The sequence below is a fragment of the Alternaria postmessia genome, assembly GCF_024291825.1.
Source record: "Alternaria postmessia strain BMP 2775 chromosome Unknown scaffold_17, whole genome shotgun sequence".
NCBI classification, from domain to species: Eukaryota; Fungi; Ascomycota; class Dothideomycetes; order Pleosporales; family Pleosporaceae; genus Alternaria; species Alternaria postmessia.
In genome coordinates, this window is record NW_026260090.1 from 433,052 (window position 1) to 450,989 (window position 17,938).

The window sequence follows — 17,938 nt, forward strand, 5'->3', positions numbered from 1 at the left end:
GGGCAAGCAACTTCCAAGGCCGACAAGAGCTATAGCTGCCACTTGGGTACCTGACATCCTCCTCAACACACATCTGCACATTCAAACTTTGCCAACCCTCAATCCATATACAACCCTCACTTCTTCAACGTTTTGTAAGTCATTGCTCTCCTGTGTTCATCAATGACCTACAACCTTCTCTACTTGCATGTTCGCGTCGCATAGCTCCGAGCAAGCTTAAGAGACGTGGGAGCATCAGCAGTCAACCGTTCTCCATTCTGGCATCGCTAACAAGAAAGCAGACTTCAAGACCTTCAACATGTCATACAACGACGATCGCCGCGAGTACGGCCAGCAGTCTGGCTATGGTGGTCGTGGAGACGACCGCCGCGAAGAATACGGCCGACCCCAGGAAGGTGGCTTTGGTGGGCCTGCTCTAGGTGACGAAGAGAGGAGAGGCGGAGGAGGAGGTTATGGCTCCTCTGGCGGTTACGGTGGTGGTGGTGAGCGCAGAGAAGAATATGGAAGACCGCAGGAGGGCGGCTACGGTGGTCCAGCGTTGGGTGATGAGAGACGCGAAGACCATGGTGGACGACGACACGAGGGTGGAGGATACGACAACGACCGTCCCAGCGGAGGCTACTCTGGAGGCGGAGGCTACGGCGACGACAGACGTCAAGAGTCTCGTCCAAGCGGAGGTTACTCAGGCGGTGGCGACAACTACAACGACCGCCCGAGCGGTGGCTACGGTGACGACAGGCGCCATGAGTCCCGTCCCAGTGGGGGCTACTCAGGTGGTGACGACTATAATGACCGCCCATCCGGAGGTAGCAGCTATGGAGGCAACACTGGAGGGTACGGCGGATCAGGTAGCCACGGAGGTCAACACTCTTCGGGCACATCCTACGGCGGTGGTGGTGGCTATGGTGGTGCCTCGGACGATTTCTCAGGTGCGGCCCAGCATGCTTCGAGCGAGTCTGGAAACAGCGGCGACAACGATCTGTTTAGCAACGTCCTCGGTATGCTGTCCGGCAAGAAGGACAAGCTCAAGGATGAGGATGTAGATGAAGACGATGCAGTCAAGCAGCACGAGAAATTCTACGGCGGTGGTGGCCACGGCGGTAACGAGCAAGCCAGCTCAAACAACGTCGGCGCTGCGGCGGCTATGCAAGCCATGAAGATGTTCAACAACGGCAGTAACGAGGATGCCAAGGGTGGACAGAACAAGTTCATCGGGATGGCCATGGGTCAGGCAGCCCAGCTGTTCGACAAGCAGCAAAGCGAGGGCAAGACTGTAGGTCTTAAGCGTACCTTACACATTTGAGTGTTTTACTGACATACTTAGGACCCGGCTGCTACTAAGCAAGATGCCATTGCTCAGGCTGCACAGATGGCTCTCAAGTTCTATCTGAAATCGCAGATGGGCGGAGGCAGCGGTGGAAGCGGCGGTGGTAACTCTGGAGGCGCTCTCGGCAGCGCGCTCAACATTGCGAGCAAGTTCATGAGCAAATAGAGTCAGTCTGCATAGCAGACCAAGAGGTCAAAACGCTATTCTGACCCAGATAAATTCATTGTGACGCGGCGTCACAATATGCTTGCCGTGTTAAGAAATTGTCTCACGTGCGTGGAGATATGATGCCGTTCTAGCCATCACTAATCTTTCATTAAACAGGGAAACCGATAAGCGAGAGTGAAAGACTGTGGCGGTAACGTACGAATCATATTCCCAGTATGATTGACGCACCAACCGCCATTGATATGTGGCGTACGGCACAATCAGCCGTACTAGCAGCGTGAGCCGCTGGCACGCCTAACTCCCGAAGTCCCGTTTGTTGTCTATCTCGCGTCACAATAAAGCTATCCAGCTTACGTCTGTTCTCTGGAAATCTGCTGTATGGACGTGATTAACAAATTGCCAGCATTACTGCTCGTGTAATGGAGGGTTTGTAGGATGGGAAAATCTGGTACTATGTCAATGCGCGGCCCCACACCCTGCAGCTGTCTACAAGCTGCATCTAGAAGATCGCATCCCCCATGACCTGTCCGGGCGCCCAAGAACGCGTCTTAGGCCTAGTAAGCGTGGCTTGTCTGCTTATCCGGGCCAAGTGTAAGCAATCGACAGACCGGATTGAGGAGATGAGCTGGGAATCCAACAAGCCGCACCCTTACCGGGGTACATCATGGGCTGCCGCCTTTCGGTACTTGTGTTTCCTTCCTGCTCTCAGCCTGCTTGTACTTTTCTTTGTGCTCTCGATACCCTAATTGCTGGTTTTTCCTCGCTCTCATCTGGTTCTAATCGATCGTTACGTATGCGCCGTCATGATGCACAGCGCCCACTCAGTCGCTACCCAAGCTAGCCTGTCACTGCTGAAGCTGTCGTCTCTGTTACTGCCCTTTGTTACTGCACAGGATTCTGTTAGCTATGACTTCGACAGCTATGGAGCTTCTGATCCGAGTGGCACGCCGTACCAAACTTACATGTCGAACACGAATGTGAAGCCACCGCAGATGCAGATCAATCGAAATGGAACAGCGTTGCAGAGCGGACTTGTGTTCCTGGGGATCAATGGTCTGCCTACGAGTGGGCAGAATTGGCCAGCAATATTTGGTATGTTTCTCTTTTCTCCAGGGAGTTAATTAGATTTTACGTGTAAGCCATGCATTTCAGTCGCGCCAGGTCGATCGTGTAACGCTGAATTCATATACTAATTCGTGTGACCAGAATTCTCAGATGATCGCATGGGGTCACTTGTATGGACCGGCAACTACAGCGAACCTTTCGATTTCAAGACGCAGACATACAAGGGCGAGCCTGTACTTACACTCTGGTCTGGAGAGTTACTGAACGGCTACGGACGAGGTTCATATCATATCCTCAACCAAAGCTATGACGAGATAGCGCACTTTCAGGTCAACCGTTTCGGAGATGAAATGGGCGATATCCACGAGTTCGACATCACTGCTGACGATACCGCGCTTGTCTTGATCTACCATGGCATTCCATGGGATTTGACTGCATCCGGAGGTATCGAGAATGGTTGGCTGTTCGAGAATACTTTCCAGGAAATCAACATCGAGACTGGAGAGCTTATTTTTGAGTGGAATGCCAGTACTCATGTTGGAATCAACGAGTCGTACAACTCTCTCCCGTCTGAGGTTGGTCAATCCGAAGAAGCGCCGTGGGATTACTTCCATATAAACTCCGTCGAGAAGGACAGCAACGGTGATTACCTAGTCTCAGCACGCGTCATGGATGCCATATACAAGATATCTGGACAAGACGGAAGCATCATCTGGCGCCTTCAAGGTAAACAATCAGACTTTGACGTTGACCCGGCAGCCAACTTCGCTTTCCAACACGATGCTCGCTGGCTCAACGACAACCAAACTCGCATGACGATTTTTGACAATGGACCCACCGAGACGATTGGCTATTCGCGAGGTCTCTTGCTCGATGTCAATCAGAACGAAAAGACCGTCAAACTTATTACTGAATTCGCCAACCAAGGCAAGACCTTTGCAACATTCGAAGGCAGCTTGCAAGCCATCGACCCTTCTAACGGAACCACAAACTTCATGCTTGGCTTCGGCAGCCAGCCCTTCTTCACTGAGTTGGACCACCAAGGCAACATCCTTCTTGACGTACAGTTTGGCAAAAGTAACGTTGTAAACGCATACCGCGCGTATCGCCAGCAATGGGAGGGAAACCCATCCACCAAGCCGGATGTGCACTGGGATCAAGACGGAAACACGGCGTTCTTCTCTTGGAACGGGGCTACTGAGGTCGAAAGTTGGGTTGTATGCACGGCCAATGCGAGCGATTCACGTACCTGGACCAATGTCACTGTGGCAAGGAGGACAGGATTTGAGACAACAATCGACCTTTCCGACGCACAGTTGGAGAGCTTTGTACGTGGAAAAGCTGTGAGCAGTGATGGTACTGCGTTGGGATGGACTATGGCGAGTGATGGGAATGAATTGTACGATGCGCCAGACGATGTTGATGAGATTGGATCGGCGAGTGCTCCTACTTCTACGGCTTCTTCTTCTTCCACGAGTACCTCAGCGCCATCGAGCACAGATGCTGCTCCTTCGAGCACTTCGAGTGGTGCTGCGACAAGAGCGACACATGGGGTTATGGAGCAGGTGTACGTCGCTGCTGTCGTGGTGGTAGGCGGGCTCGCTCTTGTGTAATGCAGTTCTTGGCGCAAAGACGATGTAACGATAACGAGGTATTGCTGTAGCTAGAGACGTAATTCTAATAACTGTCCACCATCGATGTTCCTGGAATTTACCATATAGCAAGCGGTTTCAACCTTCAAGAGCATGCGCGATGGTCCGGCCGACGTGCCGACGCATCCCCACAACCCCAAGCTTCCTGCCCATTCGATTCACTCCCCTAGGTAGCAATAACTCCGCTCCCGCTCTTTTCCGAAGAAAGTGTTATCAGATAGCATCGCATGCGTTCTACGTGGTTGCTACCATGACTGGTCTTATGTTCCTAAGCTCCACACTACTACTCTCGTGTCACGCATGCAGACCGGATCCATGAGCGTTCCAGCACCACCTCGCGCTGTATCACCACTTGGCCTACCTGCGGCAGCTCTCCACGATCGCGCCCATGCAGAACCACATCCTGACTCAGAAGTTGCAGTGCGCTACGAGCGACAGCGCTACTCGCAGGAGTTGGGACCCGTACGTCGCGAAAGAACTACTACACTGAATGAACCGCGTGCGATACCTAGTCTCAACAGTATACGATCGCGCAATGCGTTGCTGCGCAGCTCGACAAATGACTCAAGAGAGGATCTCAGGCGCCATGCTTCTGACATCAGCATAACAAGTGCACAGGTCAATGTGTATCAGGAAGGACCTGGTAGAGACGAAGTAGCAAGGACGGAGCGGTGGTATGACCCAGTTGTCAAACTTTGGGCTGCACACGTTAGCCTGAGCATCGACGAAGGAGCGCACAGAGATCATTTGGGTATATCCCCTTCCCTGTCCACTCTTGGATGTTTCGGCAGCTAATGAGGCGCTCAGCACTCGAACGCACTTTCCTAGGCTACCTCCGTACCTCCCTTATCCTTGTCATGACAGGAGTTTTGACCGCTCAGCTCTTCCACTTACAGCATTCGGCTACGCCTAACCCGCACTTTGGTTTCTACAAGGTCGGGAAACCGCTTGCAGCAACCTTGATCTGCATGGCTATTGTCGTGGTGTTAGTAGGGGCAATCAGGTTTTGGCGGCTACAGAGGGCGCTTGTGAGAGGGAAGGCCATGGCAGGAGGGTGGGAGGTAGGGCTCGTCATGGTTTTGATGATGTGTTTGCTGTTGGGGACATTCGCGGTGGTTGTTGGGGTAGACATCGAGAAGACGTACTTTGGTAACGAGTAGTACGTATGGGCGTCTTTGTAGAGACGAATGCTGATTCACATGCTACACTATGGCGCAGATGTGTTTAGTCAGCGCACCCGCCACAGGCACAAGTGCAGAACTAGTCATGTGCGAGTTGGACGAGTATCATCAAGGCTGGAACATGTCTCAAGTAGGCACGTCGCCAACGGTATGTCATCGTTTGCGGTGGGCCCAACTCAGACCCTTCGCAACTAGCCGAGTTCACTGTTCAAGTTGTGGCACTGTGGAACTGCGGCATAGCGGCACGCGCTACAGGAGCAAACCATAGCAACTCTGCGGGGCAAGGCTTTGGAAAGGTTTGCCAGTATCTGTGGATATATTGGCAGCGTTTAGCTATGAACCTCGGTACGCGGCTGTCGCACTGAGAGCAGCGCGCAGTGGACGTGCTACAGATACGCGGAAACAAGGGAGAGTTTGCCAATGTGAGGCGGTTAAAGTTGTTTTGGGTGCGTGTTACTGCTCAAGTATTGCATGTCGATACGGGCCGTTAGTCGCAAACATGGCTAGTTTGTACGTCTGCACTGGGTGAGGCCTGACGCAATAGCGCCACTCCGCTTCTTAATTCTCCTACGCGACAACCTTGCGAACCGTGAGCCCAACCCTTTTTCTCCAACTCCCCAACACGACATTGCCCCCTACCCACTTCCGCCGTCGTACATAAGGCCCCGAAGCCTCGATCGCACCCCTCGCGCCGTCAACCCATTACCCCAGTGCAGCGCGAAGGACGCTCCGATACCGCCAACATGGGGCTCTCCAAATCCACGCGCATCATGATACTGCTCGCCATCGACACGGCTTTCTTCTTCGTCGAGCTGATTGCCGGATATACGGTGCACTCTTTGGCGCTGGTTGCCGACTCGTTCCACATGGTGCGTATATCTGGCTCGACGTATAATGCGGAGGCACATGCTGACCCCTCGCGCAGTTGAACGATGTCATCTCGCTCCTTGTCGGCTTGTGGGCAGTCAAGGTGGCTAGCCAGAAGACAAACTCAAAGACATACACATACGGAGTGAGTGGGCCCATTGCTTGTGCGCGACGGCTCTGCTAACTAGGAGCAGTGGCAACGTGCGGAGACTCTAGGTGCTCTGATCAACGGAGTCTTTCTAGTCGCGCTTTGTCTCTCTATTTTCCTCGAAGCCATCCAGCGATTCGTTGAGCCACAGGATGTTTCGCACCCCGTCGTCATTCTTATCGTCGGTTCTTGCGGTCTCGCATCCAACATCATCGGTCTCTTCCTCTTCCACGATCACGGCCACGGCCACGGCGGCCATTCCCACGGACATGACGCGCACTCACACGCTGAGGAGGGTCACTCTCATGGTGTAGACGCGCATGACCATGCCGTCGCAGATGAGAGCGGTAACATCGCGGATGTGCTGCCCCAGAACCGCGTCGGCTTCCCGTCAAACCTCACCCAAACACCCACCAAGTCCAACGGTGTGTCATTCACATCCGACGCAGACACACGCCGCTCGTCTACTCCTGGAAAGAAGAACAAACGCCACAGCCGATCGCACTCGCGCAACTATGCCACCATCGACGAGATCTACGTACACCCTTCGTCCTTCAGGAACAGCATTATCGAGTCTTCGCGCGCGCACGACGACGAGGCTGACGACGAGGACAATAATGTCATAGATGACGACGAGCCCACTGAGCAGACTTCGCTTCTATCCAAGTCCAAGAGCCACGGCTCACACGACCACTCTCACGGAAATGGCAAGACCAACAAGAAGGATCAGCACAAGGGCCACAACCACAACCAGCCCAAGAAAGAGTCATCCGCAGGTGGCCACGGTCATTCTCACGCAGATCTCAACATGCGTGGTGTCTTCCTACACGTCATGGGCGATGCTCTTGGCAACATTGGTGTCATTGGCACTGCTCTGTTCATCTGGCTCACCGACTTCTCCTGGAGGATGTATGCTGATCCCGCTGTGTCTCTGCTCATCACCGTCATCATCCTTCTGTCTGCTCTGCCCCTGTGCAAGGCTGCTTCTCGTATCCTTCTGCAAGCCGTTCCGGAGAACCTTTCCATCGACGACATCACTGAGGACATTACCGACCTTACCGGCATCGTCTCTTGCCACCATCTCCACGTCTGGCAGCTGTCAGACACGAAGCTTATTGCATCGCTGCACGTTCAGGTCGACTTTGACTTCAAGGGTGAGGGCTCGGCACGTTACATGGACCTCGCACGCCAAATCCGCGAATGCCTCCACCAGTATGGCATTCACTCTTCTACCATCCAGCCTGAGTTCTGCCTCGACGCCAGCCACGACCATTCAGCCCATGGCTCTGACGACAGCGGCGCGGAAGATGGCGGTCGCGTCAGCAAGAACCCCAGCGTAAAGGGCGGCCCTGATGCTTGTCTGCTAGAATGCCCCGACAGCTGCGGTGGAGGAAAGCAATGCTGCGACCCCAATACTACCGGTCCCATTGCGCCTTCTTCATAAGCAATTGCTCTTTTCCCTTCCACTGGCACTGCGTGTATTATTTGTTTCGTTACAGTACCCCGACGCTTGTATGTGTCAATGTTTCTTCTGTTTGGGAGGCCCCTTGTATCAAAAGGCTAGGGCGACATCATGGTCGCTAATTATGCATGGCGGGTAGAGAATGGAATCTTCATGGACGGCATTGTAATGCATTGGAGGAATAGAAGGTAGCTGAACATAATGAAGAAGTGATGGCGAAACGTGACTCATGTTTCGTATCCTTATCTCTCGACCGTTTACACCAACCTCTCCAACACAGCACTAGCTGCCACTGGGTGAAATAGTCGCGTGTCTCGAGTGCCCTGTGCTGACGGAGTGGAACGCTCGTGTGGGTAGTTTGCCCAAGTGGGCAACATCTTCACACTCACGCCCTGCGACACGAAGGGCTTCAAGCATATACCAAGTTTATAATATGGAGCTCATGTGGGCACCAGGACAACGAGCTTCCAGATCTGTGGGTTGGGCCGTGGGTCACTATCTTCCATTACCGCCGCGCACCTGCAGGCGTGGCCTTCTGGAAGCATTGGGGACAGGCACACAGCACCCAGCACCACGCATAACCAAGGGCAGGGCCGGGATTAACGCGGGGATTGTACGCTTATATAAGGAACATGTACGCGACCCGACGTTCAGGCGCGCCACTGCGCCGCTGACAGGTAAATGTGTGTCGGTAAGAAAGCTTGACCGCGCCTTCCGTGTCTGGGCGCTGCAGCTTAGCCGTGCTTATGGCGGAAATTGCATGTCGTGACGGAGGCGGAGTAACATTTACAGCGGAGAAGGACGTGATGTGCATGAAGGCCATGGCCTGCAACACGCGGTTGTCATTACCACGACAAGAGACTTGCGATATACAATGTCGGATTGCAATGTCCCCCGTCTTACGCTCATCTCTCGCCTGATCCTCGGTCACCGTTACCAAGCAAAGATGGTCCACCACCATCGAAAACCCAACCACCGCTTAAATTCCCCACTAAGCAGCCCATAAGCGCGCGATGCGGAGATCCTCGCAGACTCATTGGCCATGTCGTGGCTTGAATCCCCAATCGAGCGTGTCTAGGCGAGACGACCGTGAACAGCTCCACTGCGGGTCAGAAGCTTATCTCTCTGTCTCCCTCTCGGCGTCGCCCGAACTAGTGTGTATTCGGGACTGTTTGGAAAGAAACCGAGGTCGTTAGATTCGGCGGTCCTGGTCCCTGAACCCGGAGAGACTGTCTGAACTATTTCTACTTTCCGCAATCGGGGTGGGTCGGCCAGGCAAATTTTCCAGATGAGTGTCTGGAAGGCTGGAGACTTGAAAAGATTATGGACCGGTCAGAGCTGGATTGCAAATAGAATACGTTGGCTATTTGGTTGCAGGATTGCCGATGCCATCCTATCTCTGTGGCGGCACGGTTAGCATGACTGCAGCTAAAGTTACGTGTGCGGTTTTTTATACGAGCATTGATGGTGCTGGGGTCGTCCAACGCCGCAGCAAACGGGCGAACCACAACTCACGCATTCACGGTGGTCAGGGCCCGGCAGCTCGGCACGGCGTGATAGAGTGTGGTAACCAACTACTTTGTCGAAAACACCAACGTAAGATCGCCGCGTGCAATCGCCGCGTTTGGCAGGTGCTTGCAGCTGTTCCGGCTTGGGGGCGAATCGGTTAGCTGCACGCCGAGCGGGCAATGGCGCGACTAAGCCGCCAAGGGAAGGCTTCGACAGGCCTTGTGCCGGACGACTACGCTTATCTGGTTAGAAGCAGAGCTATCAAGACGTTACATCGGTCATGGCGAGAGTGCTTGTGCGTGCTTGGTTCCACAGCCCTTGAGCGACAGAGGCGAACGTCGGAGCCATTGGATACGTGACTGGCAGGTGGATTTCGCGCGTGCTCAACGAGGGGGTGGGTTAAATAATGGAGGTGTCTTCGTTCTTCTATTAAGACTCCAGGTGTTACCGGACCTTCTCTTCTACCTCAGGTTACACTCACTCTGGGCTGCCTTTCCATTGACTCTGTCTTTGGTTGCAATTGAGCTTTGAAGCCATGGCTACCGCCCATGAGACTACTGCGTATGTTATATACCTGCCCCTCGGCCCTTTTGTACTCGGGTCTGTCGGGACTACGACAGCTTGCTGACAACTTTAACAGCGCTGAGGCACTCCAGCACGGTCAAGAGGTCGCTGACCACCACCCTCATCTCTACGGTGCTACCATCAACGACTCCAACGTCGCCGGCGCCCATGTTTCCCTCGAGAAGCCCGGTGCGCTGACTACCGGCTCCGGATCTGATGGTGCTTCCTTTGTCCAAGAGGACGACGGCATCGGCGGTATCAGGCCTACCGCTGAGGAATTGAAGACCCTCCGCAAGGTCGGAGAGCCTCTTCCCAAGAGTGCTTTCTTGGTCGCCATCGTCGAGCTCTGTGAGCGTTTCACCTACTACGGTGCTTCCGGTATCTTCCAAAACTACATCTCGCGTCCTCGTGACGGTTCAGAAGGTCGTGGTGCGCTCGGTATGGGCCACCAGGGAGCCACTGGTCTCTCCACCTTCTTCCAGTTCTGGTGCTACGTCACTCCCATTCTCGGTGCCATCATTGCCGATCAATACCTTGGAAAGTACAACACCATTGTCATCTTCTGCTGTGTCTACATCGTCGGTCTTATCATCCTTACCTGCACATCTATCCCGGCTGCTCTCGACCACGGCGCTGGACTCGGTGGTTTCATCGTTGCCATCATTGTCATTGGTCTTGGAACTGGTGGTATCAAGTCCAACGTCGCTCCCTTGATTGCCGACCAATACAAGAGAAGGCAGATGGTCATTGGCCATGACGACAAGACTGGCGAGAAAGTAATTATTGATCCTGCGATTACTATCCAGAGGATTTACATGATCTTCTACTGGTGCATCAACGCCGGATCTCTGTCTCTACTCGCCACCCCCTACATGGAGCGTGACGTTGATTTCTGGTCCGCTTACCTGCTTTGCCTCTGCGTCTTCTTCGTTGGACTGCTCGTCCTCGTCCTCGGTCGCAAGGTCTACGTTGTCCGACCTCCTCAGGGATCCATCATTACTGATGCTTTCCGCGTTATCTGGCTGATGATCAAGAACCGCAAGATGGACGCTGCTAAGCCTTCCTACCAGGCCGGCATGGGCAAGACCAAGGTTCTCAACTGGGACGACCACTTTGTCGATGAAGTTAAGCGTGCTCTCATCGCTTGCCAGGTCTTCGCTTTCTACCCCATCTACTGGGTTGTTTACGGCAACTTCTCCAACAACTTCGTCACTCAGGCCGGTCAAATGCGTGGCCACGGTATTCCCAACGACCTGATGCAGAACTTCGATCCCATCGCCATTATCGTTTTCTTGCCCATTGTTGACCAGTGGCTCATGCCCACGCTCCGCAAGCACAAGATTCCGTTCCCTCCGATCAACCGTATCGTAGCCGGATTCTGGATCGCTTCTTTCGCCATGGTTTACGCTTGCGTCATCCAATACTACATCTACCAATCCGGGCCTTGCTACGCGCATCCCGGTGCGTGTGACGCTGATCTCGTCGATGGCGTTCACCAGGGAAACAACATTCACATTGCCGCTCAAACTGGTGCTTACATGCTCATCGGTCTCTCTGAGATCTTCGCATCTGTCACTGGTCTCGAGTACGCATACACCAAAGCCCCGCCCAGCATGAAGTCGTTCGTTCAGTCCATGTACCTCCTTACCAACGCTTTCGGATCTGCTATTTCTGAGGCACTCAACCCGCTCGTTGTCGACCCCAAGATCCAGTGGATGTTTGCTGGTCTTGCTGTTTCGTCGTTCATTGCTGGTTGCATCATCTGGATTCTGTTCCACCACCTCAACGACACTGAGGACGAGATGAACCAGCTTGACCAGGACTACGATAAGGACCCAACCATGAGGAGGAGCAGTGTGCACGGAGACCGCACTGTTGGTGTTCACCACTCTATTGACGAGAAGGCATAGATGGTGCTTTATGGGAAGCGCATGAGTGTGATGATGTTAGTATGATGTTAATGTGCTATATTCTGCATAGCAGCTATGATACCAAGATGAGAATTCAATCGTTCAAAACATTTACCTATTGCTTCGTTGTTTCTTGTGTAAGCCCTTCCTTTTCCATAAGAACAGTGAAACAAACAAAAAGTTTACGCTGTGCTTCATGGGCTCTCATTGATCTTGATCGGATTTGGAAACCGTCTGGAGATCATTGTACTTTTCTAAGCTGCGTAAGCATTTGGCTCTAAAGTGTGCTATCGAGACTGGTTTACAATTACAAGTCTCGTAAAGTTGGAGAAGGCATATTTGGTGCTGGAAGCAGGCGACCAATGGGAGCTAGCGGAGAGCTCAAGCCGCTACGCTAAGCCAGCCAGCCCCGCATCCATCCAAGCGCTCACTGGCCTCCCCCCATGCACATTCATTCACGTCACTTGTTTGTTTGCTGCGCGCCGAACGCTATCTGGAAGATCTTCAAACTTCTGCATCCGCCTCGGTATCGGAAAGTTCAAGTGCTCTGCAGACCTCGATGATCTCACTTACTATTTGGAGAAACCAGGAAGGCAGCCTACCTAGGTACGCTCACCTTCTAAATCCGGGCCCCCTAAGCTCGTATCAATGACCTGTCACACCTCGTATCCTTCCGCCTGCGTTCGAGACACCGCTTCTCTCCACCTTAGTATTATATAGCTCGGTTCTCCAGACGCGTCAGCTCGTTCGTCGCTTCATAGCTGAAGTCTGTTTCTTTGCTTTTGGTCCCTCTGACGCCTTCAGCCTCTTCAAATAACACTGGACCCTGCCGGCCCTTCCACTCACACCACATTCAACACAGCTGTTCAAGATGACGTCTATGACCACAACAACGCCGACGACAACCTACAACTACTCGTACACCACCTACACAAACGCCTCGCCCAGCCCTTTCACCAAACCTACAGAGTTCCCGTCTATATTCAGCTACGGCCCTGCAGTGGGATGTGCCTCGAATTCTGTCGCTCCTGAACAATCCGCGCAACCATCCAGCTATCCTATCGGCCGACCAGAGGGTCGCAACGGCGGATGTGTCATCAGCAACGACGCTGACATCAACGATCATGCTTTCTGGGACATGTACGCATGCTGTTCAAGCAACGACTCCACCGCATCAGGCAGTCCGTTTCCTTGCACAGCGTCGTGCTCGATCACCGATGGTCAGAGCTTCTTGGACCTAGGAGAATGCTTGAGCAAGAGGGTCGAGATTGTTATCTGCAGCCCGCCTTTCGACCAAATTGATAGGAATTCGACGGACCCAGACGCAGCTAGCAGTGGTAGTGGCAGCGGCACGGCTGCGCAGTCGACTCCGGCTGGAACGATGAGTGAGAGCGGAAGTGCAAGTACTTCAGCTGCGGACTCGACAGGAGCTGCCAGCGCAGTGGGTGTCACACAGGGTGCGTCTTCAAAAGCCGGGCTTTTGCTGTTTGGCATCATGGCGTTCGGTTCTGCTGCGGGCATGCTCTTGTAAAAGAGAGGGAAATGAATAATGGATGTCATGTCTGAGCTGCTCTACCTACATGTCTTTTTTTGCATCTTAATGTAAGCTCAATGCAGTCTCTCAGAGATAAGAAGACGCTGGGTGACTAGAGGACAAACACCAAAGTTGTCCTTGACTACTTTAGTAATTGATCTTCATGATGTTTTCTTCTCCCCTCGCGCTTTTGGTGAAACCCAACTCTCCGCATGAAGGTGACGCTGTTAGTCGTGGTATTTTAGCCCGCAAATGATATGTCATAGTACTACGACTGATGACACTACTGCCGAGAACGTATACGCGTAGAGCATTGTCTTCATCGCAATAGGTTCTGATCGCAAGACAACCCAACAAAAAGCACCACAAGAGGCTAGCCCACGATCAAGAGGCTGATAGAAAGTTTGGAACGAAGCAAAAGTCTTCAAAAGACGTTTACATGCTATTTGAGGGACGGCAGTATGCATGTCTAGACAGTGGGAGTCAGTTTGAGCTTTTCTTGTTCTTTGAATTGGATTAAATAGCCACGATGACGTTACAAGTCACTGGGTTGATGAGCGAGTTGGTAACCATTATCACTTCGTGAGCGGATCGACAACGACAAGGCTGACAGCTTCAGCGTAAAGGCGGTGTAGACTCCTATGATGGCCAATCTTACCGGAACAACGCTGAAGACCCAAGATGCATGGGTCCTCAATCCAGGAGGGTCGTTAAAAGATATCATTCGGCTCCTGGTGGTGTAGTGGTTGTCTTCGCTGTCTGTCAGCATCGAAGGATCTGTTCGAGCCGCAAGTATGGTGTATGTCGTCAAAGCCGGTAAACCGTTTGTCAGAACATGATCCCAAATAGCCAGGCGCAGGGCCTTCAATGCAGTTTTCACAACAATCGTCTCGGGAAGGTATCGTCAAGAGCGCATTGATCTGACGACATAGTCGACCTTGGCCCTTGTGACGCCACGGTTGTACAGCATATGCTGCTGCGAAGCAGAGTCGTCTGATGGCGCGAAAGCGCGTCGGTGGTACACACGAACGTCGAACGAACAGGAGCCGTCCTGTCCTTGTCGGAAGACCCTTGCGCAGCGAAGAGGGAAGGCACTACGAGTGTTGCCTATATATCATGTGCGCACTCTCGATAAGCCGATTCCAAGACAGTATCGGCCCGGGAATGCAGCGAGCAAGCCCATGAGTCGATAGCATAAATCCCAGGACGATTGTTTATGGCGGGGTTGACGAGGTTTGGCGGCCTTCGGCTCAAAAGTTCGCTTGTCAGTTAGCTCCTGAGGAGCACTGGGTAGGCTCAAGAGCTTCAACACTGCTTCTCTACATCCGTTAACTTCGATTCTTTGATCTTCTCTCGAGAGAAACAAACTGGCCCGGATTTATCGGCACGGGTCGAGCCAGCGATCCTAGCGTGCGACGATCAGCTTTCAGAGGATGTTCTCACAGCATGCACGTCCGCACACCATCACACAATCCCGGTCAACTCTTTTGACGTATCGGCATAGCCTCCCAAGGCCACGACAATCTGCGCTTGCTATGGCTTTGACTTCTCGCGGATATCGAACGTGGCTGTCTCTTGCTGTATGCGACCTTGACTTTCCCGGGCTTGCCGTCAAGCCTATCATGGTGTTTAGACTCTCATTTCCGGTGAGCTTTTGTGTGCGTCCGATCGATGTGGTCCCAAAGATGGTCTCAAGCGGTGTAATGGATGGCAAGAAATGTCAGCTATGATTCGACCCATCAAGGCCTACTCATGCATACCCAAGGTTACGCTTCGGCGTGGCGATGTGGTTTTGCATATTTGTCTGACAGCTCAGAATGAGGCTCTTGAGGGAAAGGGTGTGGTGAAAGGTCCAAGGCGATCGTTGCGATACCATATGTCACCTTATAAGTGACGCGACACCAGCGAGGTGTACTTATAGTATTGAGGGTTGCTGGACAACAGCGATCAGTTGTTACCCTTCTCTCAGAATTTATTCACCTCTCCAGAAATTCCAGTCGATCGTAATGTCGATGCGAACCAGCTCTGATCAGGGTGATGGTGGTCCTTCAGTCCTGGAACGCATCAAGGCTCTGCACGACCACAGCGAGCTCTTCACGATGATTGCCGAGTTCCCGCAAGCTGGAATCCATAACACCTTCCCTGAGGAATGGGCGCTAGCGATAGCATATGCGGAAAGTGAAGTCTATCGATGCAGAAGAGCCCTCGGGTGCTTCCAACGAAAGAACATACAGTCTAAGGAGTCCAATCCTAGTGGGGATGAATACAAGAGCGTTATGGACGACTTGATCAATGCAATGCTACTTCTTGGTATGTGAATCCACACGAGACAGTCTTCCACCACAGCTGACAGGGTTGAAAGGACGTATAGTCGAGGCTTCCCAGAAGATGAGCTCGTCTACGCCACCCTCAAAGAAATCCATGGACAGATATCGCATCTTCAGTCAGGTCGAAAAGTCTGGTATGCGAGGAGCAAATGGAGAGATGGCGTTCATGTATGGCCAGATAGGGGAGTCTATACCGTTCAACCTAGCCACGGTAAATGACGAAGATCTCCAACCGATGGCGCGATTCATCTCCGAATGGCTCTTGGATCCTTTGGTGGAGTATATCCTTGCGCCTCCTAGAGATCTCTTGTTCAAGCTGCCAATGTATAAGCCAAAGTATTCGGTCGAGAGCAAGGAGAGCAGACGCCGGATCTTTAACACCAAGACTGTGTCAGCTGTTGCTGAGACGTGCGTCTATACATTGGCGATACTGATTCTGATCGCTCCGATTGCTACATTTACAGTCGTCGAGGAGCAGTCTTTGAGAATCGTTATTATGCCGCTATTCTGTCTGGTCCTCGTTGTGTCAGCTCAGTTGATGGGGTCGGACGCGATGCCTTTGTACACACTTGTGGTCGCGTAGGGATACACAGCCTCCCCCTTTTTATCATCGATCTATACTGACATGATGATAGATACTTCCAGGCGATGGTATTTTATGTGGGTAATTCGAAAGACGGTTGACTTGACGTATGGGTTGTGATGTTGTGGTTGATCTTCGACGGCGCTGAACGCTTGTTTTCCTTCACCGCTTGTTGGGACTAAGACCAAAACGGAATGACATGTGTGTAAACCACTATTACGAGCCATACCCTCAAATAGGATCAAGGTATCACCAGCTACCATTCGAATGCCACAAAATACTGGACTAAACTGCCTACAAAGGTCTAAATGTCGCCATAAATCCAATCATCCTGGAGCAGCGCGTTTATCAATGCACATAGTAGTTCCATCAACACCACGTCAAGGCGGATATCTTGATGGAAGATCGCCACTGCTACGTGAAGATAAATCGTTGTTGCGACTCTCATTGAGCATGAATATGACCAAATGGAGCTTCGGTTACAGCATCGCCATGAGAAGCGTACAGCAAACATGCATCACAAGCGGATATTGTCTCAAGTGGGAACAGTATAAGCTCGCCCAGTCTACTATCGATCTGTTGCGCAAGGCTGTCTTCTGTTTTTTGCCTTGCTTGTCGACCCATGCCCGACACCCCTCAGCCACAAAGTCGCTTAAGGGACCCACCAGGTCAATTTCACGTACCATACAGCTCTTGTATCACTACTACTTCTAGGAGAACATATCACAGTTCTGTTCAGGCTGAGATCCTTGTCATCACAAGTCGTATACTTCCTTCGAAACCAACCGACGCGTCTTGCCCACACTCCTTGAGCATCATGGCTGGCAAGCGGAGCAAGCCCCTAATCTTGAAGCGAGACAACGAGGAAGCCAGTAAGATTCATAGCGCGGCGAGAAGCATTAAAACAGTACTGACTACGTGACAGAGATACGACTCTCTTCTCTGCTTTCATTCGCAACCCCAGCCTCCAACACTTCATCGCCTGAAGGCGGACAAGACAAAAGCCATGAATCCAACGACGGTGACACACCACCCACACAGAAAACTCCTCTCTCAAGTAACAGAGCGCATGAGGTTGTCTAAACCTCACGTCGCTCTTCTCAATCAGCGGCATCGCCATCAAAGAAGCTTCTCAACGCGCCATCACCTTGGTTTTCGACAAAATTTATTCTTGTTCGCACACACGAAACATATAACAGACAGAACTCACGGTTATTGGCAAGAGCAGGGAATATATAAGAGGTGCACTACGATTGTTGTCTCACGTACCTAAGCCGTGGCAAAGATTCTGCTCCTCAATCTTGTAGCTATCCGTTCACATCAATTCACACTAGACGAGATGCGAATTATTACGTGCGCTTTGCGTGGCCTGAGCCTCATTGACGTGTTCAGAATATGTGCAGGACTATATGCGCGTGATTGTCGGTCACTGCCATGGAACGTGATGAGCTGTGGTCAACGCCTCGCCACTCAGTTCACAAGCAATATTGTGATTTTTAAGTATAGCCTCATAAGCGGGTCTCCAGTAAGATCATACATCCTTTCTGTCGCTCGTACGTATATAGTATCTGGCCTTTTAAGTCCCTCGCTTCGCCCACTGTGTCGACAGTGCGCAGGCTAGTCCCCAACACATCCATGGAA

The 17,938-nt window shown here is 52.3% G+C and overlaps 6 protein-coding genes across 6 annotated transcripts; all 6 read left to right on the forward strand.

Annotated features, from left to right (window-relative positions):
- Positions 1-298: 298 nt before the first annotated feature.
- Positions 299-1,492, forward strand: J4E82_003935 (uncharacterized protein; the record flags this gene model as incomplete). The annotated part of the gene is made up of 2 exons (XM_051730218.1): positions 299-1,273; positions 1,325-1,492. The coding sequence occupies 2 exons, from the start codon at positions 299-301 to the stop codon at positions 1,490-1,492; spliced, it is 1,143 nt and encodes a 380-aa protein (XP_051590186.1).
- An 806-nt stretch (positions 1,493-2,298) lies between these two features.
- On the forward strand, positions 2,299-4,173 carry J4E82_003936 (uncharacterized protein; the record flags this gene model as incomplete). The annotated part of the gene is made up of 2 exons (XM_051730219.1): positions 2,299-2,548; positions 2,702-4,173. 2 exons carry the CDS (start codon positions 2,299-2,301, stop codon positions 4,171-4,173), a joined length of 1,722 nt encoding a protein of 573 aa, XP_051590187.1.
- Positions 4,174-6,136: 1,963 nt separating this feature from the next.
- Positions 6,137-7,852, forward strand: J4E82_003937 (uncharacterized protein; the record flags this gene model as incomplete). The annotated part of the gene is made up of 3 exons (XM_051730220.1): positions 6,137-6,262; positions 6,319-6,405; positions 6,455-7,852. The coding sequence occupies 3 exons, from the start codon at positions 6,137-6,139 to the stop codon at positions 7,850-7,852; spliced, it is 1,611 nt and encodes a 536-aa protein (XP_051590188.1).
- A 2,062-nt stretch (positions 7,853-9,914) lies between these two features.
- On the forward strand, positions 9,915-11,853 carry J4E82_003938 (uncharacterized protein; the record flags this gene model as incomplete). The annotated part of the gene is made up of 2 exons (XM_051730221.1): positions 9,915-9,940; positions 10,020-11,853. The coding sequence occupies 2 exons, from the start codon at positions 9,915-9,917 to the stop codon at positions 11,851-11,853; spliced, it is 1,860 nt and encodes a 619-aa protein (XP_051590189.1).
- An 871-nt stretch (positions 11,854-12,724) lies between these two features.
- J4E82_003939 (uncharacterized protein) lies at positions 12,725-13,384 on the forward strand (the record flags this gene model as incomplete). The annotated part of the gene is made up of 1 exon (XM_051730222.1): positions 12,725-13,384. One exon carries the CDS (start codon positions 12,725-12,727, stop codon positions 13,382-13,384), a length of 660 nt encoding a protein of 219 aa, XP_051590190.1.
- A 2,015-nt stretch (positions 13,385-15,399) lies between these two features.
- Positions 15,400-16,605, forward strand: J4E82_003940 (uncharacterized protein; the record flags this gene model as incomplete). Its single annotated transcript, XM_051730223.1, has 4 exons — positions 15,400-15,697; positions 15,759-16,122; positions 16,350-16,365; positions 16,537-16,605. The coding sequence occupies 4 exons, from the start codon at positions 15,400-15,402 to the stop codon at positions 16,603-16,605; spliced, it is 747 nt and encodes a 248-aa protein (XP_051590191.1).
- Positions 16,606-17,938: the final 1,333 nt, after the last annotated feature.